Source organism: Neurospora tetrasperma (assembly GCF_000213175.1).
Source record: "Neurospora tetrasperma FGSC 2508 unplaced genomic scaffold NEUTE1scaffold_4, whole genome shotgun sequence".
NCBI lineage: Eukaryota > Fungi > Ascomycota > Sordariomycetes > Sordariales > Sordariaceae > Neurospora > Neurospora tetrasperma.
The window spans coordinates 1,102,981-1,125,983 of NW_009799102.1; the positions used below are offsets into that span (position 1 = coordinate 1,102,981).

The following is a 23,003-nucleotide window of genomic DNA, read 5'->3' on the forward strand; positions in this document are numbered from 1 at the left end:
GAGATTCCCATCCTTTTTTTGCTTTGAAAGCCGCCGACAAGAGGCAACAATGGAACAAGCTCTTTGCCGGAGAATCCGTGATTTACGGTCACGCTATGTGCTTCACGGGTTCAGTCTTTGTAATACCAACTGAAATGAGTCAACTTGAACATGTCGATGCTGACATTGCTGACTGCTCCAATTGCGAGCCTCGGCAATTCCCCAACAAGCAGCCAGAGCACTCCGTCACCGGGGCCGCGACGCCAGTCTCGTACCAGGCTAACGGGCCAGGCGCCGAAATACCCAGAGGATCACTTTTCTCATCGGGCCTTTGTTTGCTGGGGAGAGAAAATCGGCAACGGGGATCAGGCTGGTTCTTTCCGTCTGGACTGTTTGGCTTATTTTCAGGCTATCGATACCTCTAGTCTTGACAGCTCGAAATCGCTCATGCATCGCGTTACATGCCGTCCTCCGTCGGCGACTGATTATAACACCATCATCACCAGCATCGACATCAAAGAACAGCAATGGCAACAACGTGGGTATACTACTAACAAGGACCTGCTCACCTGACACGGAGCATCCGGTACGGTACGGAGCGGAAAATGGAAACCAAGGCAGTCGGTAAGGAAGAAGACGGGATCCAACATGGTCATTATGGTGTGGGCTACGGGAATGCTTGGAGGCATTTGTCTCAAGACCGCCGACGACGGCGACAGTCTTCCCATTTTCGTCGTTTCCCCATCCGCCCCCCTCTCGCCGAGACCCTCAGTTCAAGCGGAGCTGCAGTCTGCACCGTCTCTTTTGACTGTCCACGCTGTCAGTTTTAAGACATCTGTTGGCCGCCTTTTGTCCTCTCACGAATTTGTTAATTTATTTGCTTTGTTTCTCGTGTCCACCTGGACCAACAAAGTCTCTTATCGAAAGCTCTCTTGATGACTGGATAGTAATTCGTCATGATCTTGCTCCCAAGTGGATTGCATGGCCATAGCTCCCGTTCGGCAGCTCATCTGCTCCACTCCAATATATTTTGCTTGTTGGGCTTTGAGAGAAGGCTTGAAACGATGCTTTCCCTGCTGTTACTGCGCCACAAGTGAAGCCACCGCTAGAAAAAAAAAAAATCAACCAAGTGAACAGCAGCCACACATCATACCCAATCCCTAGTTCATCCTGGTGTACCGACACATGCCAAGCCCGAGTGTCGGCTGGTTGGCTGGTTGGCTACGTACAATATCCAACATCAACAAAAACAGACACTTTCTCATTATCCCAGCTTGTGCCCTGCTAGACAACACCCTCGATGGAACGCGAACCATAGTGGATCTGGGGAAAAGGCAAAAGGAACCACAACCGTCATCGCCCGGGCTTTACCGCAACTTTAACTTTGATATTGTGGACAAGGCGGGATCGTCTTCACATCGGTTCGCGGGGTAGATGAGGAGCTATCCTTGACAGTTCGTGGGAACGGCGATTCATGCCCCTGGCTAAAACCGACCCAAAGACGCCCAAAATGCACCTATAACCCTGGCGGAACCCTGGCCCTTCGGCAACACCATTATCGTCGGGCCCCATTCACCGGAACGGTCCGGAGGAATGCTGCCAGCTTGGCTCGGTTCCCGACTCATGTTGGCGGTCCCTTTCCCTGGAATAGCCACACGCCCGGTAACGATCGATAGGCAAAGCCGCCTGCTCGCGGCATTGGCATTCATGCTCCCCGGATTTCGAGCTGTCAAGTAGCTGCAGCTGTCCAAAAGAAGGGTCCTCCTGGTCACCGTCCAGACCCTCACTTGACGTCACACAACATTGGCTGTTAGGATGCGGCTACGAGACTGCTGATACCCTATCACTTACACGTTCGTGACGGTCGGCTAATGATATCGGATATGATGAGCAGCTCTAGGTGTACAGTCACTCGATTCCTGGACAGTTCCCTACATCTCGATCCGGACAACATAAATTGATGATTATCGTTACAACAAGAGACGGATTCAAGAACAGCCTGGTTCAGCAAGGTCAACTGTTGGTCTTGTCGGGATTCTATTGCGGTATACCCGCGGATGTAATCGGGTCGCCGGATGTGCTCGGCCCATCCGCTTCCCTTATCTGGACAACCACACGATCACAAGATCAACATCGAACCGACGACAAGCGTTCGGAGCATCCGCCCTATCAGCTACAATGGATCTAGAACGCGTTGATGCACCTTGATGGCATGTAGTCCAGGGGAGATCAGCAAGATCTTCAGGTGTTCGGCCAAGAAAAGCAAGACCATTGTATACACCCCTGACTGAAGTAAACAAAGCGTTGTCGAACCAGGCTGGAACATGACACTCCTCAATTTCAACAAAACAACATGACCAAAGTCTTCCTTCGGCCACTTACGAAATACATGACCATCAGATTACACTGCTGATACGATTCATCTTGATGCATGGTGATGGTTTCAGGCTTTGGACTAAAGCTATTTTGGCTGAGCGCACCCGCTGGAAGAAGTTCTTACACCCATGCGGTATCAAGGGTCGACTACGGGTTGCACTCAGGTACCTTTCCGAAACTGTGCATTGCATGGCGATGATCTACCGCGACCGGGCCGCATTACTTTTTTTGTACCACAAGTACAATATTGACGGGGTCAAATGTTGCTCCAACAAGCGTCATTACACTTCCCGATTCGACGCGACTCCCATAGTGCGATGGCCTTGGAAGACCTCTGAAATCTCTAAAGGATCCCTATACCGTTGGCATTTATTCTTTTGTGCATTTGGCACATGAAGTCGACATTTGACTGTCCATCATATAGGGTGATTAGGCAAAAAATTACGAGTGTCCTGTCCGGAAGACTGTCTGGCCGGGTCTGGCTGGAGCCAGACTGGATATCTGCGCCCACGAAGGATAATCAACTGTACATGTTCGCTGCATCGAACCGGTAACAGACGGCCGTCTTCATGTTGGCTTACAGGTACAGTTCTCAGTTTTATGTTTCCTTGTTCCCCCGTGGGTCCAGACACTTGCCCCACACCAGTTCCCCCACGAACACTCTACTCTGTCTTTCCCAAGGACATTACTTCAGTAGTTTTGACATTTCCTTGCGTCTGTCCCCGCCTGTAGAGACTCGATGCTTGCAGAGTTTACAAGTCGGGATCACTGTCTGTGTCAGGGTTACTGACTCTGGCCTTCCGCTTCTCCCTCCCCTGGTTTTTCTGTGTACCGCTCCCGTTCCCATTCGTGTTCTCCTCCCCGCCTCCATTCCCATTCTCGTTCTCGTCCCCGTGCCTATTCTCGATATCAACCCCATCCCCACCCTCCTTCCCATAATCACCATCCTCCAAGCCCACATCCGTCCCCCTATCCGCTATCTTTGTCCCCATCTCCCTAAATTGCTCCGCGATCATCGCTATTAGCTGCCCTTCGGTCGCCATGTCGAGCGCTTTCCTCGTGAAGATTTCCATATTATCGCCTTCGTCCAGGGCGGCTACGGTGTCTTCTAGCGCAATAAGTCGCTGGCAGAGGTCGCCTGTGATGATCTTGAGGTCATCGATGCGGTCCCAGATGTATTGGTAGAGGGAGGCGATTTCGGAGTAAGTTGGCTTGGGCTTGCTGGTGGTGGTGATGGCTGAGTTTGCCGTATTTGACGGTAGAATCGGAGGGAGGGATTTGCTTCTGGTGATTCGTGGCGGGAGAGGGCTTGGTGGCTTGGGTTGGGAAGTGAAGAGGGGGGCTGGCGATGAAGGAGGTGGAGACAGTGAGGATGATGTAGCTGGATGGAGTCTCTCACTTTGAGAGTCGTTAGGACCTGGACTAGTCATCTGCGAGGAGAGGGGAATGAAGAAAAAAACTGTTGGGGCGTGGCGAGAGTTTTGGCGTTGCGGTTGGGTATTGGCACTATTGGAGAAATACCTCAGTGTAAGTTCCATTGGTGTGCGCGATACTAACTATCTGCACGTTTCATATAGTAAATTAAATCGCACATTCATCCCAAAGAACGTACTAGAGTATACTCGTTTTCTCAAGACAAGTCGATTGGATCTGCAATCATCGACCTCATTCTGCTGCCTCAGTTTGATGCGATCACAATATCTCAAACGGCCCCCCACAAGCGTAATCCGTGGCCGCCATGTACAAACTAGCAAAGCATTATTGTAACGGAAAAGCATGGACAATCTCATACATTCAGGTATATCTCTTTCCATTTTATCTTGAATGATGGATGTCCTGCCTGTCTCATTTTCACTTTCCATTGATAGCTTGAACATACAGGAATCGACGAGGTGGACTCTTGCTTTGTATATTTCATTAGTGGCCCAATTCTCTCATCAACTTTGCTCCTCTTCTCGGCTACCGCAGCAAACGCGAACACGCGGCCCAACACCCAAATATCATCAACACCCCCAAACAATGGAGGTGACGACAACGACGGCCATAATAGCACCAGCATCACAATGGAACGGACAAAGGAAGCGTAAATGTCAAGGATATTGTTAAGGCTATGGGAAGATATGCGAGATAAGAATTAGGATGGTGATCAAGACACCAAGAGCTGAGCAGGTATTGAGGACAGAACCATGCCTAACAGAAGCATTGGGAAGAGGAGAAAGAGGAAGATACCTATAGTCATCAATACCTCTATGTTGATCTATTTGTTCCCAAATGGCTACAGCTGGAGCAAGTCTCGCTGGGCACTCAAAGATGAACAACTCAAGCACACATCGATATGTCATGTCACGAAGCTGGAGCAAAATGTGAATTGCAATGATTTTTGACAACTACCATAATAGCTGTTTCCAAACGATATCACTTCTCTCGCCAATCCGCTGAGGGTTTTTTTCCTACCCTACCCTCTCCCGCATCCATAAACCACTCCAACTTGATTAGAGTTGATGCTTGAGAGAGCATCTAGCGAATTTTCCAAGAGACATTGCCTCCCACGTAAGGTGAAGCATCAATTATGTATCATGTCTTGGTGTGCTCGTGAGCTGCTCATATGATCATAACCTCGTAGCCTCGTAACGTCATAACCGTCGTATCTGTTCATCCATGAATCCCTTGTCGACGAAAAAAAAAAAAAGAGAGAGGAAAAGCGCTTGAAAATGCATGATGGGTATCTCGGGGTATCTGGGTATCATCCTCCCTCCTTCCAAGTGCCAAGTGCCAAATCAGAAATATGTAAACCCTGTCCGAAACAAAAGTGACTGTTGGTTGCCATGAAACTGTACTTTGTGCTGTTGTTGTGCTAAACAGCACTGCCAATCATGAACTGACTGCCACTTTGTAAGATTAGTGAAAGCAGGTAAGGAAATGAGAAAAAGGAAATCGTATCCGTTTGTCGATCTGTTTGCCGACTTTATTTGTTTGTTTGTTGATCTGTTGTCAACTGGCTGTGTGCCGATGTCTTGAATGGCCGATACATAAGACCAAATCTTTCGCGCGTTCCACCAGACTGTTTGTTGATGGATGTTGCTGGATGTTGGACGTTGAAGCCTTTCAGACACCAATCATTTCTGCGCCACCTAAATAGAAGAAACACTTTCCGTCCACCTGCTCTGTGTTGTATCACACAAATCGTTCACTCCTTTCGCAGAAGCCCTCGCCATCTACTCGTCCTCCTCCATCTCGGCCAACTGAACCGGGTTCTCACCCTTCTTCCACTGCTCGAACCAAGCCTTGGTGGTGAGAGTCCCAAAGAACGGACGCAGCGCGAGCAGATTCTCCTCAGCTGTCTTCCAACTCTCCCAACGGAAACCGCCGGGGATCTCGTCGTGGTGGCCGCAGGCGAACAAGCCGCTGCTGTGGACCAGGTTGATAAAGTACTCCAGATGGCTCACGTCGCGCTCGGTGCCGCTGCCTGTCGGTGACAGATTGAATCGGGCGATGATCTCACGATTGTCAGGAATGAAACGAGGGCTGGATTCGGGGATGGGATAGATGACAATGTCGCTGCTGGCACTGAGGATGGCGTAACTGCTGGTGTTGCCGGTATTGGTGCCGTTGCTGTTGCTGGCCGCAGACGATGAGGTCGAAGAGGGGGCTGATGCAGGGGCAGGGGACGAGGAGGCCTGCGGTGGGTTTTGGACAGGCAGTGGGTTGTGAGAGAACGATGGGCTGCGCTCAGTCGGAAGACTAGTGAAACCAAAGGCGATGGCGGCTTCGCTGAGGGGGACAGGGCGGCGGGGAGCCGGGGCATAAGGGTCGTCCTCATCATTGTTTTGCTCGTTGACTTCGTCGTCATCAAGCAGGGTGAGCAGTCGTCCCTCGATGTCGTAGGCAGGCTCAAACTCCTCTTGAGTGGGAGCCGGCTGCTCAATGGCGGCCTGCTGTCGGAAGAGATCTTGTTGCTGAACAGGGGCAGGCTGCTGTTGATCAAAAGGCTGCTGCTGCGAGAATTCTTGTTGCTCTATGACAGGCTGCTGCTGAACAGGAGCAGGTTGCTGCTGAGCAAAGTTCTGTTGCTGAGCGAGAGGCTGTTGTTGCGCAGTGGGAAACTGCTGCTGAACCGGAATCTCCCTGGGCGTCGAGACAAACTCGAGGAAAGCAGGCATGATATTGGCGGGAATCAAGTAGAAGGCGCGGTCCTCAAAGACGTACATGGTGCGAGGGGAGTTGAGACCGGTACCCGCGCCTTTTCCGAGACCGAACTTGGCCGAGGAGGCCGACTTGGACAATCTGCCCTTAACCTTGGCCTTCTTCGACACTTTTCTCTTCTTGGCCGGGGTGTCGCTGACATTTGGGGTGCGAGTCGAGTTGCCGCGCTTACGCTTTTTGGGAGGGCTGCTGGGCTCAGGGGTTGTCACGTTGTTCAGTTGGGCCTGCTGTTTTGTGTCAGTCAACCTATCGAAAATATTGGGAATTGCAATGCTTACCTGGTTGGCTTGCTTCATGGCGTTGAGTTTAGCATTTTCCTGGTTGAGGAAGACGACAAGAGGGTCGTTCTCGATGCCGTTGCTGGGAGGGGCAGGCGTAATAAAAGGGTCATTGTTGAAAAGATTGTTGTGGGCAGGAGGAGGCGCACTTCCTTCTACGGGAATATCCTGCAAGATCGCATTGCTGGCAAGAGTAGGGTCAAAGAGAGGATCGTTTTCAGTGACCTTGTTGGCAGCAGGAGGCGCATATCCTTCTACAGGAGCATCTTGGGAGATCGCATTGCTGGCAGGAGCAGGCGCATTTTTGCTCGTGGGAACACGCTGGGGGATCGAATCGCTGAAGTTGCGAAGGGGGGCATCGAGGTCATACTCATAGTCCTGGGGGAGGAGCTCAGCTCCCCAGAGATACTCGCTGATGGCAGCTTCGTCTTGGTAACCGTTGTCGCCAGCCTCAGAATCGGCAATCTGCTCGTCGTTGGTGGGAGTCTTATTTTTCCTGGCTTTCTTCGTAGGGCGTTTTGCGGCAGGTTTCTTTGGCAAAGAGGCCCTCTTCTTAGCCGACTTCTTGGGCGTGGAAGCCTGAGGTTGTTGAGCGGGAAATGGGGTTGTGGGAATATGAGGAAAACCTTGGTACTGGGCATGCCCTGCGCTTGGGAAAAGTTGATGTTCGTGAACATTGTGCAGGTTCTCTGATGCAACGTTTAGAGCCTGCTGCTGGGGATTTGCAACCGGCAAGGCAAATGATGCGAAGGGATCAACCTGGCCATAGTTGACATCTTGCAGTGGTTGACCAAAGGCAACGTTGGGGCCCGTAAGATCAACGTTGTCGCTTGTGAGATCAACAAAGTTCTGATGATTCTCGCTCGCAGGAGAGAAAGATGCCGACAAGTCACCAAAATTGTTGTTTTCGATTCCCCAGCCAGCTGAGAAGTCTTGGACAGGAGAGATGTTGAAAGAGCTCGGTGAATCACCAGCGTTGCCAGCGGGAGAGGTGTTGAAATTGTTGAGCGAATCCGCGACGGGAGTGGTGTTGGTAGAGTTGTGTGAAGTCTGGCCGGGAGAGTTGTTGAAAGATGTTTGCGGAGTCGCGGCGGGAATGATGGTGAAAGAGTTGTGCGAATTCTGGACAGGAGTGTTGTTGTTGAAGAGATCATACGAGTTGTCGGCACGCGGAGTCATCAAAGACACTGACGAATTGGCGCGGCTCTGATGGGCAACTTGCGACGTCTGATCATGGAAGAGGTTCTCGGATGGCCAGTTGACGGCATTCTGAGAAATGACGTTCTGCTGCTGCTGCTGCTGCTGCTGCTGAACCTGGAGATCGCCAAAGTCGTCGAAGTTGAAATCGTCATTGACAGACATCATCAAAGCCTGATCAAGCTCAAAGTCCTCAAGGTTCAAATCGCACAGCGGGCTGTTTGAGGTTCCCATGGCATTCTCCTAGATACCATGGGGACCCAATTGCTGCTGGGCATTGAACTCAAAAGAGTTGTTGGTGATGTCAGGGTGAGTGGCTCCCTGCTGCCAGTTCATCTGCGCCTGTTGGGGATGATACATAACCTTCTGGGGTTGTTGCAAGTTGTGGCCATGCTGCTGGGGGTGCTGAAAGACTTGGGCATGCTGTTGAGGAGACTGTGACGGTTCAAAGTACTGCTGAGGGAGATCGCTCTCCTGAAAGGTTTGCGCAAAGACCCGACGCTGTCCGCGATGCGGGGCCTGCTGGACTGGTGAAGGCATCTGCATCTGGTAGTTGCCAGGCTGCATGAATAGATTCTGAGGTTGAGGTCCTCCAAATTGCTGCTGAGGCAATTGACCTTGCTGGCGCAATTGGCCGTGCTCAAATTGCTGCGGATGCTGCTGCATTGCGAGAATGTTGTACGATGTCGCAAAAGGTGGCGAGTTGAAGCAGAAAATGCGACGAGAAATTGGAGAGGAGAATGGAGAGACAGTTACTGTAGAAAGGCAGTGAAGAGACGGAGTTGATGGAATCAATTGGGATTCAAGATGGTGATTGAATGGGTGGAAAAAGTTGAGATGGTTGGTGGTGGTCGAGTTTGGGTCCAAGTGGTTGGTGATGGATGAAGCGAGGAAGAAGTTTGGGAGAAGAGAGGAGGGGTCGGGGCCGGGTTGAAATAGTAAAAAAAATTCTGTGTGCCCTGTGCAGAAATTTTGCGTGGAGCCTGCGGCCAAGTCGATGTTGGAAATGGTGTTGAGGCCAAAGTAAGTTGAAGGTGAGGTGGTGGTGAGAAGTGATGGGTTGGTGATGTTGAAGCCGACGGCTGACCCGAAGAGTGTCGTGATATCAAACTCGCACACATTGGCGGCACAGCTAGAATAGAAGGCAGTGGCTCCACATGCTTTGACTTGAGCTAATTATCATCCAATGTTTAGGGACAGACTCTTCACTTTGTAAGACGAAGAAGAATATGTTATTGCAAGAGTCGCTATTTCGCTAATGGTGATATCGAAAGATGAAAGAAAGTCTACTCGATCAACCACCGTTGTCCCTCTATGCCCTTTTGATGGCTTCCTACCTATCAGTGACGGGATACGAGATATAACCATGGCATCGTGCTTCTTCCATCCCAAATCAAAGAAGAAAAACCCACCCAGAAACCTCAAAGCTCAAATCGTTCCTCCTCCGGGAGACTACATCGAAACGCAAGGTTGGCCGGCCGCGCCTTGGCAATTAGGAGCATTCACTGTGCTTCCCGGCGAGGAATTCTCGTTCCTCCTCTTACGTTACCGTTGAAAAACAGAGCCCTTTTCGTTCTCGCTTTTCCACCCCCAACACACAAGCGTTCAGTTCGCACTGCCCGCACGACCCGCACCCAGGTCCCCAGAGACAAAACATATCGAGGAAAAGATTTTCTTCCTCGTCTCCATCACCTTGCCCGCGGTTCGCTCTGGGAAGAGGCCATCTCGACATATCGATCACCGAAGAGGTCGTCTACGTCCTCAACGTCGTCGTTCTGGTCCTGATCCTGATCACGTTCCGCGCAGATAGGCATCGGTTCGCTCTGGGAAGAGGCCGTTTCGACATATCGGTCGCCAAACAGGTCGTCCTCATCTTCAACGTCGTCGTTCTGGTTTCTGACGAGGGAAGGTTGAGGAATGGGCGGAGGCGAGGTTTTCCTGGAGCGGGCCGCCGCCTCGAGACGCTGTCCAAAGTAGTCGGTCGAGGAGCCCGTGGAGCCGTTAATGGGGTCTTGTTGGCCGACTGGCGAAGGCTCCCGAGGTAGCGTCGGCTGTTGTGCCGCTTCAGCCTGCGCTTGCTGTTGTCCAGGTTTGGGCTTGTTCTTACTACCCTTCGGCCTCCCCGGACTCCGCTTCTTTGGAGGGCCGTCCTCCGGATCATTGGAGGAAGTTGTTGTTGCTTGTCCTCCACAGTTCTCCGGATCAGCGGTAGGTCTCTTTCTCTTCCGGCTGGTCTCCTTTTTGGGGGCTTGGGGAGGTTTAGGTGTCTTGCGCGCTTTGCGGGGCTTGGGTGCCTTTTTCTTCGCGTCGTTCTCATCCCTCCATGCCAACCACGCAAGACGCTCTGCCTCCCTTTGGGCCTTCTGCTCCGGCGTCGTGGTTTCCTCTTCCCTCGCCACATTCCGTACGGACTCTTGTAGAAGAGCGAGCCATTGAGCGTAAACCTCATCTTGCGAATCTTCCGAAGACGAAGACATGATGAGAACTGTCAAGATCTAGAGAAAAGGTACCAAGCGTTAACCAGAGCTGGCCACAGAAAGCGAGGAGTCGGTCCTAGCAGAGACAAAGAGAAGGGCAAAGGAGAACTGACGACTAGAAGAAGGAGAAGGAAAACACCAACGGCGAAGACAAGCTCAAGGAGGAAGGGTAACAGCGGCCACGATGTCGATGAAGCAAAGGCCGACCAGGACTTTGAGTTGAGCAACAACGCGTATGTCGGTTGTCACCGTCGTCGCTGTCGTCGGTTCAGGGGGGTGGTGTATCATTCGCGTGAAGACAACAACCGATGAGTGGGGTGTCATCCGGGTGAAAATAGGGGATGGGTAATTGCAAGAGAACTGATCGACGAGACAGAGCGAAGGGAGAAAAGACGCATGATACATGGTGGAAGAAACGATGATACTGAGTGGCATGAAACTGGCATTCACTTGAGCTGTGCAAACCTGAAGGGATCTCCAAGGTCACAGATGCAACAATACGGGACAATAACAGACAAAAGCAAGAAGAATAAGCATAGGACCTTGATGGCCCGCAAAACACAGGTTCCAAAGATTGAAGCTCTCACGGTGAATGGTTAACTTTAGGTTTTTGCTTACCTACTATGTGGGGATATCGACCAGGAGATATCAACGACCGACAGCCGATAACGGATGATCGAGGACCAAAGCAAAAGCTTGAGGGTCCAAAAGGGATAGTCCTGTGATGGAGGTGAAGGATCGTGAGTGTTGAGTGTTGTCGTGGATAGCAACGATGCTGCGAGGCCGACGACAGCGAGATTGGTGATGAATGACAGAGATAAAGGATTTGGTGGTGATAGATCAAGATTGAACAAGCACAGTAGACGGTAGAGATGGCTTATACTATTTGAAAGATACTCAGTAACAAATGGTGTCTTTTGGAACCTAAGTCTGAAGCTGGATAGAGAAGAAGAAAAGAGAGGAAAAAGACGGAGAGCAACATCGAGGAAGAGCGAGACTAAATAGCCCTTCCAACAAGCACATGTTCTTGGCTGACAACATCAGGAAAGGACTATTAAATCTTCATGCCCGGGTTAATAATTTATGTCAGGTATGTCTCTGCAAAAGAAACAAGATGTAGATGGAAGCAATTGCAGGCGATGACGAGGCATTCGTGATAATGCAAAGAGGACGGAGTTGCGGTTGACTCCCTTACCAGCCCTGTCAGCAGGAAAGACGAGATATCATGCTTCTCTTGCCGGGAAAACATGCAAGAAGTTCGAGGGTAGGAAGCCTACGAGTGGGAGATGGCTATCATGGTACTTTGGTCTAGGAAAGAAATAATGCCTTGTCATATGATGGTTGAGAATGGGTTCATTGTTGAAGCGAACAGCAAATACTGGGGAAAGCACCACGTTTCTCTTGGTTTTCATGTAGGGGATGACGCGGAATGTTGATGAGGTGCGTCGACAATGAGCAGGAATATTAGGTTAATGTCCGGGCAGCAGAATTAGGAGGCTGCGGAAGGCATGACTCTATCTAGAAGCTTTCGAGACGGCTGGCAACGATGAGGCAGTTGTTGAGGCAGTTGTAAATGCACGAGAAGGGGCTGCAACAACGTATGGGGGTCTGGCCTGGAGCGACAACGAGGCCCGGTGTTAAGGAAAGGAGGCGAGGATAAGGGCGAGCACTGGAAGGGCACTAGGTACCTCTGAACTATCCCCATAGGCCAGGTGTTGACTACTGAGAGAAGGGTTACTAAGAGATAGCATCGGTCTGAGCACTGTAAGAGCCCCTATTGACCTTAAAACGATAGGGCTACCCGCTACTCTACACCCTCAAGGGGGGCCCGGAGATGGGAAACCGCTGGATCGGTTGACAGAGCACCTAGCATGGGCAGGAAGCTCCCGACACAAGAGATGGAAGTTTCCACAAGCTTTCTCCATCAAGAGCGCTTCTGGGACCACTAAGCGTAAGCTTTCCGATGCTGAACATTGTTGACCAGCTGCTAGAAGTGTCATGGGAGGCTTCAATGACGGGTTCGGGGAGGAAGGTCGCTCCATCGGACCTGGGAAGCCACGAGACCCACTCTCAGAACATAATACTACACACGGTAATTTACCCCCCAAACTGCTTTTTGGGGGTGAAGCAAAGAGATTTGGGTGGCCACGGTGGCCATTGATTACGAGCGGTAACAGTACCTGAACGTACCGGACGCACGGCATGACGAAGAAACTCCTGGAAGGTCCGTAGGATGCGTGAGACCATCGGTGTCGTGGGCGTCGACATGCTTTCATGAATGATATTGCGGCAAGTCCAAAGGGAAACCGCACCCACAATGTTCAGATCATCAAGGATCAATGTAGCTGCTTAAACTGACGACTGCTTAACTCTTCCTCTCGTTGACCTAGATGTTGTACCCTTGGTTTTGCATCAATGGCAAAAGCTCCTGCCATCTCTTGAGTACTTTTTTTTTTTTTTTTTTTTTTTTTTCCCTTTTGGAACACGGAACCCGATCCCCAACGTGCATTCATACCTCCGAGAAAATCTGTCAAGCACAATCACACACACGTGAAACAGTGAGAGGGACAACTGGAACGAAAGGGAATCGTTAGGACATAGTGCTTCAAATACAATAGCCTACAGAAACGTGACAATGTCCCGCGCCTCCAGCGGTGGCTTTCACCAATACCGACGTCAAGTCAAGTGCAAGTGGCTCCCCGACCTCGCTGCAGTGGTAGCCAAATGGAAACCACAAACCCGCATCGCTCGACGACGGATAATTGCGCGACCAACATCGAGGATGCGACTACGAAGTTCCGGAACACCATAACGTACATGAAAATTGACATCAGCGCTCCGAATAGCTGTCAACGCAATCACATGCCAAAACTTGATCAGCGACGATGTTTTGTGGCATTGTGCTGGTCCAGTATGGTCGGCGAGCGGCCACCATCAACAAACTCCTGAGCACTGCTTTCGCAGCATTACTGAGCAGAAAGATCGGAATCATACATTAAACAAGGAGAATCAAAGACTGGCAGAGGAGCGGAACTCAAAAACCGCATTTTCCCACCTTTTTCGCCGATAATGGTGGTGATATTTGCGAGTGTCGCATCTTTCCAGTCACGACCTGACGTTGTTTTCGAAACCATGAGCAAGGATCTGACATGGAATCAACCAGCGGGAGACATAGACAGGTACCCGTTCCCGCAGTGTGCGCACATGATGACATCTGGTCATGGTCTCTCGTCGCAAGACCTAATATTTTGTTCTATTCAACCGATAAGTCTGGGATGCACTGGTCTAAACTACAAGACGCTGCTTCGGATGATACTAGTCTATGAAGACATCAAAAGCAAAATAGACTGACCGAAAACCAGCAGTCAGTTTGTGGTCTAAGCGATCATGTCTTTCAGAAAGAGACCGCAGCGCCATGGGACGGCAGGACCTTGGACACAGGGTGTCCGCATCCATCCCGACTTCCTCCACTTCCACTGCGCAGCCCAAACATATGTGTCACGGGGAGACGTCCAGAAAAGCTTATTTCCCTGAGAATGGGTGAATACAAAACTGCGGGAGAGGCCTTTGGGCGGTCTCCTATACGAGACACACGATCTGCTCCCCAAAACCGCCTCGGTCGCGGTTGTTCATGTTGTAGAAGTTGCCGTTGGCTGTTAGGGAGCAATGGATCTCGAGCGTCCACGGAATGCGCCGAGGCGCGGTTTCCCTGTACGTGGATGCTAGTTGCAGTCATGCCGAAGTGGTCCTGAAGCTGTCGTTAAAAGGTCTGTTATGGTTGCTCGAGGCAGGTAAAAGGCAGCCGTGGTCGCAGCGATGATTCGAAGACAGAGAGAGCGTTTTCCGGGGTGATAAGCCTTTTTTTTCGTTGCTGGCAAAGAGTTGAAGTGGGTGTTTCGTCGATAATCTTCGCAGAGCAGCGCATGCGTCCACTGTCGAAGGTGGGATGTGCTCTTGGTTCCACGAGTTGGTCAAGGGTTAGGGAAACTGTAGATGTCCAGAGCTGACGGGCTGGCAGCGTGGAGATGTCGAGCAACAGATCTCCAGCTGGCAGAGGCTGGCTGGATTACATGCCACAGATTATTGTAGCTGGCTGCTGTAGGGTCGTAGCTCATCGCGAGTGTTCGGAAAGCAGTCAAGGACGGAAGAGGTCATTGCCGGGTCACCTAGAAAACCTTTCTAGTCATCTGCAGTAACCTCTCGTCGATTGGGATGTCTCGAAGTCGGGATATAATCGATCGTCTTCGCCGGCTGGCGTTATGCGCTCTCGACCGTCGACCGGGACGCTGCGTCCTATCCGCCGAGACACTAGAGGGACTGTCAGAGAGAGAGAGAAAAAAAAATCGAGTCTATTATCATGTCTATCGAAGGAGATTTCGGTGTGGCGGCGGTGGTCAGGTTCTCGAGCGTAACTCAATGTCCCTTCTTAGCCTCAAAGTATATTGAAAGATTTTTGATAATGGGCGTCTCAAACTTCTTAGGTCGTTGTCGTCGGTACGGCCGCAATCAGGCTCGGTGTGGTCCAAAGTCATCTGCTGGCAGGATGACGATGGCCCTTGAACTGTTAGGAAAGCATGCTAAGACTGGTAAGTATGCTAACAACCGCCCTATGTGTCTAATATGGTAATCTGTACGGTTACGAAAGCTCCCGTTGTGAACCTCGGCGAAATAAGGCCCATTATGGCTTCAGGCCAAGTTCCTAGACGTCGGCCTCGGCGTGCGAGCTCGACAAAAGGCCGTGTTGAGTGCTGTTTCTCGAGATATCTGAAAGTGTCGAGGATGACGAGAACCTCTGTTAGTGTAACGTCACGGGGTTAACTGACCTTGGTTCTGACAGAGACCGTAACGGTTCCGTAGGTTTCACCCACCAGTCCAGTGAAGAGTGTCGGCGTCAGGCGCTGGGACTTGCCCGACAGTGTCGCGGAAGCGCTGAAGCCCTCTCGGAGCCTACTGGCCACGGTGGCTCACATGGTGGAGAAAGGTTTCATGGCCCATGTAAACGGGCATGATTCCGGAGACAGAGCGGTTAGTCATATTGCAGTTATTTGATGTGCTGTTGGGAAGAAGCAGAGGTGAGGCCATGCGAGGTAAGGCATGGATGGCGATACGGTATTGTACTGCAGTGTTGTCAACTTGCACCAGCAGGGTGTACAGAATAAAGAGCAAAACACTGTGATGGAGAGTTAGGATAAAGGGCTAGCCAAATAGCCAGTTCAACCCAAAAAAGGGGATGGAGAAAAAGTTATTGATGTTGCATTGTATATTTGCAAATATCAGAGGAAGGTCAAAAGAGAGTCGGGGGAAGTTAAATAGAAGAGTGAAAGTCGAGTGTCCTTGTTGCATATTGCTTGTGCCTGAATGATCAAATTTCTTGTAGGGACTCGGCAGGCAGCCAGTTCGATTGTCGTCGGTAGGTTAAGTCGTTGTTGAGACACAAGCCACACTCCAGCCACACTCCAGCCATGACCGCTGATTGCAGCCAAACAGTCAGCGGGTTCGATGAGGCCATTCCCAGCTTGAGACTGCTCAAAAGGGGCGCGATGGTGTGGGAAAAATACAGGTAGGGCGGGGCAGACATCAAGAAGTTTGGGCCCGTAGATAGGTTGACGGTATCCCAAGTGTTGGATCACCATCTTGACCTCATGCCTCGACTTGAAAGTGCTGTAGTCTCGGCTCCAAGAGGCCATTGCCCGTTGCTTGAGAAAGGTGTTGAAGTGAGCGGTACTTGAAACCAAAGGATTCGGTAATACGATCGTATCCTGGTGTGCACAAATGAATGGGAGGAATGAGCAGTAATGTTGCTGAGCGGTCCGGTACTGAATGGTGAGAACAGCGACGGTTGTTTGGTGGTTTGGGTCGACGTTTTCGTGGTGATTCGGAGTGGTAAAGCCTTCCGGGTTCTGTAAGGCTAGGGAATCAATACCAGTCAGGCTGCAATGTCCATGAGGCTAGCCTTGGGCAAGTAACGGGCGCTTCTGGTCTTGACGAGTAGATTACTCTTACAAGTCTGCGTAGACAGTCAAGCCGGAAGCAGCGACCGATGAGAGAAATGCCATAGTTGATTCTGCAACCTATAACTGCGGTCCTTGACCGAGAGGTATGTATCCTAATGTCTTTTTTCGCCGACTTCCAATGTGATCATTCTCCCTGCCATTTTCCCGATGAATAAAACCGAGCGCCTGATTATTCCTCTGATCATACGGATACAATCCCAAAACTATACTCTAACAACACCAAACATAATTTCAGATAACCTCCTCGACCATCTTCCTCTTCACTCCCCCAGTAAACACCTGACCGACAGGACCAGCCAGCATGTCTTCAGGCACGGCAATCCTGCTTCCGGACTTGTTGTTGATCCAGCGGACAAAGGTGGGGTCGGCCTTGGGCGGCTCGGCATCGCCTGCCGGAGTCTCGTCGCCGTTCAGAAGGGCGGCTTTACGGTTGGTCTTGGGCGCCTGTTTCTTCAGAAGCTTGTTGATCGTTTCCATCTGTTTCGCGCGGTGAGTGGTAAGTAGCTGTGCAGTTCACATCTATGAGGGGAAAAACAAGAAGTTGCGTACCTTCACCTCCTCGTTGCGCTTCTCGCTGAGGTTCCTCCTACGGCGAGCCATCTCGGCCCTTCTCATTGACAGCTCCTCAGCTGTAAAAACCTTCTTGGCTTGAACTTCGTCCGAGAGCTTCATGTACTCGTGAGACGCAACGCCAACCTTGGCTCGCTGACGAGCCGTCATCTTGGAGATATCCGGCGTGCCGCCACGACTACCGCCCTCCTCATCGCTATCCAGCTCAACTTCCTCTGCTTCAGCGTCATCCTCGGCGACCTCAATCTCGTCGCCATCGGCATCCATGTCTTCGTCCTCTTCCTCCTCGGCTTCCTCCGCATCGTCCTCGGCCGCAGCCATGTCCTCCAGTTCTGGATCCTCGGGCTCGCTTTCAAGCTCGCTGAGTTCGTCGTCGTCATCGTCATCGTAGTAATTTGTCTTGGGAGCAGCCTTAATCGTCGTTGGGGAGCTAGAAGGCACCTTTGCTGTTGCTTTCGCTTTATTGGGTGATGTCGTTGCTTGAACCTTGGAAACCGTGATGGTGGGTCGAGCAGGTGCGTCGTCCATGTCGACATCGCCATCTTCATCAACGTCCACATCTTCGTCTTCATCATCCTCTTCTTCCTCCTCCTCCTCCTCTTCCTCCTCCTCCTCCTCGTCGTCGTCCAAAACGGGCGCGTTGTTACTAACTTCAATCTCGTCCGCCTCTTCTACTTCCTCGTCGTCCTCCTCCTCTTCCTCCTCCATCTCGTCGTCCTCGTCCTCGCTGCTCTCAACAACGTAGCTCTTCTTGGCTCCTGGCCTGTTACGCCTACTAGCCGCAATGCCGGAGCTGGAGTTGCCGCTCGTGGCCTCTCGTAGCTTGTTGGAGGGTACCTTGACAGTCAACATGTTATGGCCGTTGGCGTCACTCCGGCTACTAGCTGGAGACGAGGGTGGGCGGCGCGCAGTGGTTGACCGGGATGATGACATGGTGCGCTCGGGGGTTACTCTGTCGGAATGGATCAGATCAGTAATCAAAGCGTTGGCGCGCTGGGCCGCTGAGCGGCGCGGACGTGAAGACATGAATGCTGGTGTAGAGGTATGGTCTATCTTGTGTAGTAGAGTTTTGGAAAAGGATGGTGTTATAGAAAGGAGTATCGTCTGAAACCGAGAGACACGAGCAAATGAGATGGGTCGAGGCGAGATGAGGCGATGTGGCTAATGACTGGCTCTGGTGATCCTGGGCAATGTGGCAGCGAGGTTTGTCATGTGTCTGTCTGAACTGGTCCAGGTGAAGTTCGACGAGCCGGGAATTTGGGTGGCAATGCCTTGTTGAACCCGGCGTTGGTTCCTTTGGGCACACGGAAGGGGGGCGCCTTGAATGACCAAGACCCTGATTATGAACGGGCTATGTTCTTTGATGGTGGTGTGTCGCTATGATTTGCTGATTTGATAGAAGCCGAAGTTGGGAAGACTCTTTGGCTGGCGAAGGAGGTGGGATATGGAAGCTGGCAGTTTGGTGTTTGTGTCTTTTAGGAAGTGCTGTTGGTTGTTGCTTGCGTGGGGTGAAGTGAGGTCCCGTCTGTCCATGGGCCCCTCTCTCCGCTTTGTAGGTGGTTGTTGTTGTGGTTGGATGACGCCGCCGTTGTCGTTTGGGTCGATAAGCCTTGTCATGCAACATAACTGTGCAGCAAGCACGTCTAAGAGACGGATATTGACGTCGCCTCGCTTCTTCTTTGCTTCCTCTTGGCTTCCAGCCTTTGCCGTTTTGCGGACAAGGCGCATCGGCATTGCCTTGACATTGGGCCAGAACCAGACTGTCGGTTTCACAAGGATAACTCCAGCGTCTCGTCTCGTTGGATGGAAATAGGTCGGGAAACCTTGTTGGAACCACAGTCTTTATTGTGTCGTTTGCGACATCTCGATTGTTTCTTGGATCCTCCCTTTGCGGTAAAGCACCCTCCCCCATATTTCCCCAATTTTGACTGCCGTGCTGACCATGCCTTCCAGTCACGATGGTATTGTTTTCATCCTCATTCTCGTCCTCGGCTCTTTCTCGACTCGGCTTCCAACCCCATGATCGATACGAAAGAGACCAACATCAGAAGCGACATGTCGCGTGTATGAACGATTCACTGCACTTACGATGATGAGATTCAAAATAGGCAGTCGAGCTACAGCTATAATCAAGTCGGATGGGCGTAAAAAAGACCTGCGAACTGTTGGCCCTGCTGACTACTTTCCGAGATCAAATGTTGGCGATGAGGGTGGCGATTCTCTGTTGAGAATGGTGACGTTCCGCAGACAGGACAGCAATGTCGTTGTTGCCTATCCTATCTTGATATCTAGCAACGCTACCTCTATACCTGCTGTGATGGTAGAGGCGGGTCTGGGCTCTATGGTTGGCGCTGAGTCGTAAAGCCGGATCGAGGGCGTCTCGCGAGGATGGCACGTCGGAAAGGATTGCAGAATCGCTGAGCTTCAGAAGACTCAATGGGAAGTAGATATCAGGGATCAAGGAGAGAGGTCGATATGAAGTATGGGGAAAGAATGGAAAGAATACCGTAATGTTTCAATATCGAATTATCCAGCTTCTGACTTCACGTCGACAAGTCGAAGTCGCGACCGTGATGTTGACTGTCTCCACCCACAGTCCCCGTCGGTCCCGCCTGGCCGCAGGAGGTCCAGTGGATGCCCGGTCAGTGGGCTCGGCCTTTGCCGGGGGGTGGGTAAAGTGGGTCTCTGCGCATTCAACCCCTGAGCCTACCGCTGGAACCCAGCTGAAAAAGCTCAGACCAACAGCACCAGATAGCGACACCCATGCCTCGGTAACAGGAGACGACAACCACGGCTGGAGGCGCTGAAAGACCAAAGTTAGGTTAATTCCCAGCCGCCAGCCATCAACGGCATCGCGAATTCACCCATACAATCCGTCCATTCAAATTCATCCATCCATCACCATCCTCGACTCCTCGCCGAACCGTTCAGATCACCTGGAGCAGCATCATACCCATCGTACAGACAGTTACAAGAACTGAATTCAGTCATTCAACTCCACCGCCATGGGCGACTCCGAAGAACACAAGGGCGCCGACACCCTGGCGTGGGAGAAAGCGACAGCCGACAACAACAACAACAACAACAACAACACATCTCAACCTCAGACGCAGGCTCAGGCCCCGTCAACATCGACATCCTCAAAATCCCAGCCCGCAGCCCAAACCTCTTCAGAAGCGCCAAAAGTCTCAGTCTCCCTCGAACAAGCCAGGATATTCCTCCAGGATGCGCAGGTGCAAAAGGAGACGACAGAGCGCAAGGCCGCCTTTTTGAGGAGCAAGGGCATCTCCCAGAGTGACATCGACGAACTGCTGAAGGAGGATTGGATTCGGGCGCAATCAGATGCAAGTCATTTCTTGTATCTCAGTGTTCCCAAAGACAAGCTGCTAACATGGACATCTACAGATGAGAGAAATCCCCGTCACCAACGAATCGTCATCAACGGCTTCGTCAAAGGTGGCTGCTGCGATAACAACCACAACCACCCTCCCCAAGACAAAAGAACAACATGTGCCCATCATCACCTACCCCGAGTTTATGGCCGAGACGCACCGGGCGCCACCGCTAATAACCATGAACGGCGTCCTTAACACGGCCTACGCCTTCAGCGGTATCGCCGCCCTCGTCTACGGCGCCAACAAGTACGTTGTCGAGCCCATGCTTAACCAACTCACCGAGGCCCGCGTCGACTTCCACGACAACGTCAAGGACAACCTGGACCGGCTGGTCGAGAAGCTCGAGCAAACCGTGTCGGAGCTGCCTCCGGGCTACAAGGCGTCAGACGGCCGCGCCGGCCGCTACAAGGACGCTTACGACGACGATGACGACGACAACATGAGCACGTACGAGGACCCGACCGAGATGTTCCACCGGGACGTTGGCATCCAGACGTCGCCGCCGCCCACGCCGTCGGTGCGGGCCATGTCGCTTCCTTCGCGCCCGGGCACGGCCATGTCGGCTCGGTCTCTGTCGGAGATCTACGAGGCGCACTCGCGGGCCCAGTCGCGCGCGGCGTCGGCCATTTCCGAGCGGCACATGAACCACACGCAGAAGCAGCAGAGGCGGCTGGCGGAGCTGGTGACGTCGGTCAAGGAGATCAACGAAGGGCTGACGTCGCAGTGCGAGGACTACGACGAGCTCAGGACAACGGTGGACGTATTCCACGGCGAGCTGGAGCAGTTGGCGCTGCAGCACTACGACTTCACTGGAGGCTTTTCGTTGTACGGGTATACCAATCGGAGCGAGCCCAACGATGAGATCAAAAAGGCCAAAGAGAATATCAGACGGGTCAAGGGCGTGTTGCTCACCACGAGGACATTTGCTACGCCTGCTCCTGGTGCCTCGGGGCGGTAGGAACGCATGAGGCAGCAAGTGGCAGATGCGCGGAATGCTCGACGTGATGGGAAGAAAGAAGGGGCGGAGTAAATTAATGATGCTTTCCTCCCGTCAAGTTGGATATGGAGCAAAAGCATGGGATTATTCACACATGATGCTTTGAAGATTCAAAGCAAGCAAAACGCCAAGGTGTAATCGGTAGAAGTAAGTATTAGCCAGCGGTTAATGACATAATTGTTGTTCTCTTACAAGTCGAACCACATTTCGACGTTCGCCTCCGATCCCAAAACTTGGAAATGGGCTGCCGGAATAACACCCGCAATTTCAATGGGAAAAAAGCCCAAATGATCTTGACGTTACTTTGTCAGCAACCACAAGTTACACCACATTCTTACAAGAAGTGGCTGTGAAAGTCGGCGAGGGCACTTGCTATAAAAGGTCCAAAAGTTACCAAAAAGTCGGTCACAGGCCATTTACATACCCGTAACATCGGCAGCTTCTTCTCCTTGACGGACAAGTCTAATTGTTCGGGTTTTTGTCCGTCGAATGGAAGCATGGCATTTCTTTCCCGATAGTGACGACGGCGTGACATGAAAACTATGGTTGTCGTAGATTGAGGTTGCAGAAGTCGAGTAGTTACATAGTGCCATTCAGATGCAGATATGACCTGAGAGCAAGCATCCTCAGGAATCTTGGAGTCGATGATAGGTGCCCAATCATGGCGACTCTTGCCACCTTTCTTTTTTGTCTTAGTATCCAAGGTTCCCTTTCGCAACTTTATTACAAAAACAGAATAATTTGTCAATTCTCACTGCACACATTCCTCGTCAACCTGTTCCCCAGATTTGTCAACTCAGAGTGCCAGCTGCCAGTGTTACACTGCATACAGTACCTCACCGCATTTGCGCAAATGCAATTCTGCAGACTGCTCTTACGCCAAACCATTGATTGAACAGTGCGAATGGAGATATCTCCGTGCAGCGGGTGAAGCGAACAGTTCGGATTGTGAACGAATCAATACAAAGGGGAGTGCACAAACGAGAAACAGGAACGAGACCGATGGCAAGGTGAGACTCTTTTCTTTGGGGTCTGGGTATAGATGGGAATCGCACTTATGGTGATAGCTACACGTATGGCCAAACCCTCACGTCACACGACAAGCCCAGAAGACTGTCCCAAATGTTGCACTTGCGCACTTGTGGTGCCAGATCCCGTAACGACCGAGATTCCATTGTGACGATGGGGAACGGTCAGTCATCAATGACAATGACTCGGGGGGCTGCCGTCCAGGTGCCGTGTCCTCATGCTACCTCGGTACCTACATAGTAAAGAGAGGGGTTCATTATCTAGGTAGGGTGATTCACACGAACATCCTACGGTACACTAGAATCCAGCAGCTCAAAGTGAGGGTATTGCGAGCTGAATGTACTACCCGGACTATTGTGCTGATGGATGATTTCCAGGTTACGGTAGTGTAGTGTACTGTACCCAAGCGGTGATACATTTCAGTAGTGTACAGCGATGCCCCATTGATTAGCGGGGAAAAGAGCCAAGATGAAGAGAAAAGACCCCAC

General features: G+C 51.5%; 8 protein-coding genes across 8 annotated transcripts; 2 read left to right on the forward strand and 6 right to left on the reverse strand.

Moving 5' to 3' along the window:
* Window positions 1-1,392: 1,392 nt before the first annotated feature.
* On the reverse strand, window positions 1,393-2,926 carry NEUTE1DRAFT_101622 (uncharacterized protein; the record flags this gene model as incomplete). The annotated part of the gene is made up of 3 exons (XM_009853651.1): window positions 1,393-1,495; window positions 1,556-1,761; window positions 2,915-2,926. 3 exons carry the CDS (start codon window positions 2,924-2,926, stop codon window positions 1,393-1,395), a joined length of 321 nt encoding a protein of 106 aa, XP_009851953.1.
* A 181-nt stretch (window positions 2,927-3,107) lies between these two features.
* Window positions 3,108-3,785, reverse strand: NEUTE1DRAFT_45914 (uncharacterized protein; the record flags this gene model as incomplete). Its single annotated transcript, XM_009853362.1, has 1 exon — window positions 3,108-3,785. One exon carries the CDS (start codon window positions 3,783-3,785, stop codon window positions 3,108-3,110), a length of 678 nt encoding a protein of 225 aa, XP_009851664.1.
* Window positions 3,786-5,570: 1,785 nt separating this feature from the next.
* On the reverse strand, window positions 5,571-8,699 carry NEUTE1DRAFT_101625 (uncharacterized protein; the record flags this gene model as incomplete). The annotated part of the gene is made up of 3 exons (XM_009853652.1): window positions 5,571-6,782; window positions 6,837-8,276; window positions 8,397-8,699. The coding sequence occupies 3 exons, from the start codon at window positions 8,697-8,699 to the stop codon at window positions 5,571-5,573; spliced, it is 2,955 nt and encodes a 984-aa protein (XP_009851954.1).
* Window positions 8,700-9,721: 1,022 nt separating this feature from the next.
* NEUTE1DRAFT_101626 (uncharacterized protein) lies at window positions 9,722-10,510 on the reverse strand (the record flags this gene model as incomplete). The annotated part of the gene is made up of 1 exon (XM_009853653.1): window positions 9,722-10,510. The coding sequence occupies one exon, from the start codon at window positions 10,508-10,510 to the stop codon at window positions 9,722-9,724; it is 789 nt and encodes a 262-aa protein (XP_009851955.1).
* Window positions 10,511-11,778: 1,268 nt separating this feature from the next.
* NEUTE1DRAFT_44067 (uncharacterized protein) lies at window positions 11,779-11,946 on the forward strand (the record flags this gene model as incomplete). The annotated part of the gene is made up of 1 exon (XM_009853272.1): window positions 11,779-11,946. A coding segment is annotated over one exon (168 nt), but the record flags the coding sequence as incomplete, so codon positions are not given.
* A 4,607-nt stretch (window positions 11,947-16,553) lies between these two features.
* On the reverse strand, window positions 16,554-18,120 carry NEUTE1DRAFT_130338 (uncharacterized protein; the record flags this gene model as incomplete). Its single annotated transcript, XM_009853654.1, has 2 exons — window positions 16,554-17,001; window positions 17,074-18,120. The coding sequence occupies 2 exons, from the start codon at window positions 18,118-18,120 to the stop codon at window positions 16,756-16,758; spliced, it is 1,293 nt and encodes a 430-aa protein (XP_009851956.1).
* A 351-nt stretch (window positions 18,121-18,471) lies between these two features.
* Window positions 18,472-18,828, reverse strand: NEUTE1DRAFT_138517 (uncharacterized protein; the record flags this gene model as incomplete). Its single annotated transcript, XM_009853655.1, has 1 exon — window positions 18,472-18,828. The coding sequence occupies one exon, from the start codon at window positions 18,826-18,828 to the stop codon at window positions 18,472-18,474; it is 357 nt and encodes a 118-aa protein (XP_009851957.1).
* Window positions 18,829-19,667: 839 nt separating this feature from the next.
* On the forward strand, window positions 19,668-21,676 carry NEUTE1DRAFT_122905 (uncharacterized protein; the record flags this gene model as incomplete). Its single annotated transcript, XM_009853656.1, has 3 exons — window positions 19,668-19,865; window positions 20,082-20,462; window positions 20,500-21,676. 3 exons carry the CDS (start codon window positions 19,668-19,670, stop codon window positions 21,445-21,447), a joined length of 1,527 nt encoding a protein of 508 aa, XP_009851958.1.
* Between the last annotated feature and the right edge of the window lie 1,327 nt (window positions 21,677-23,003).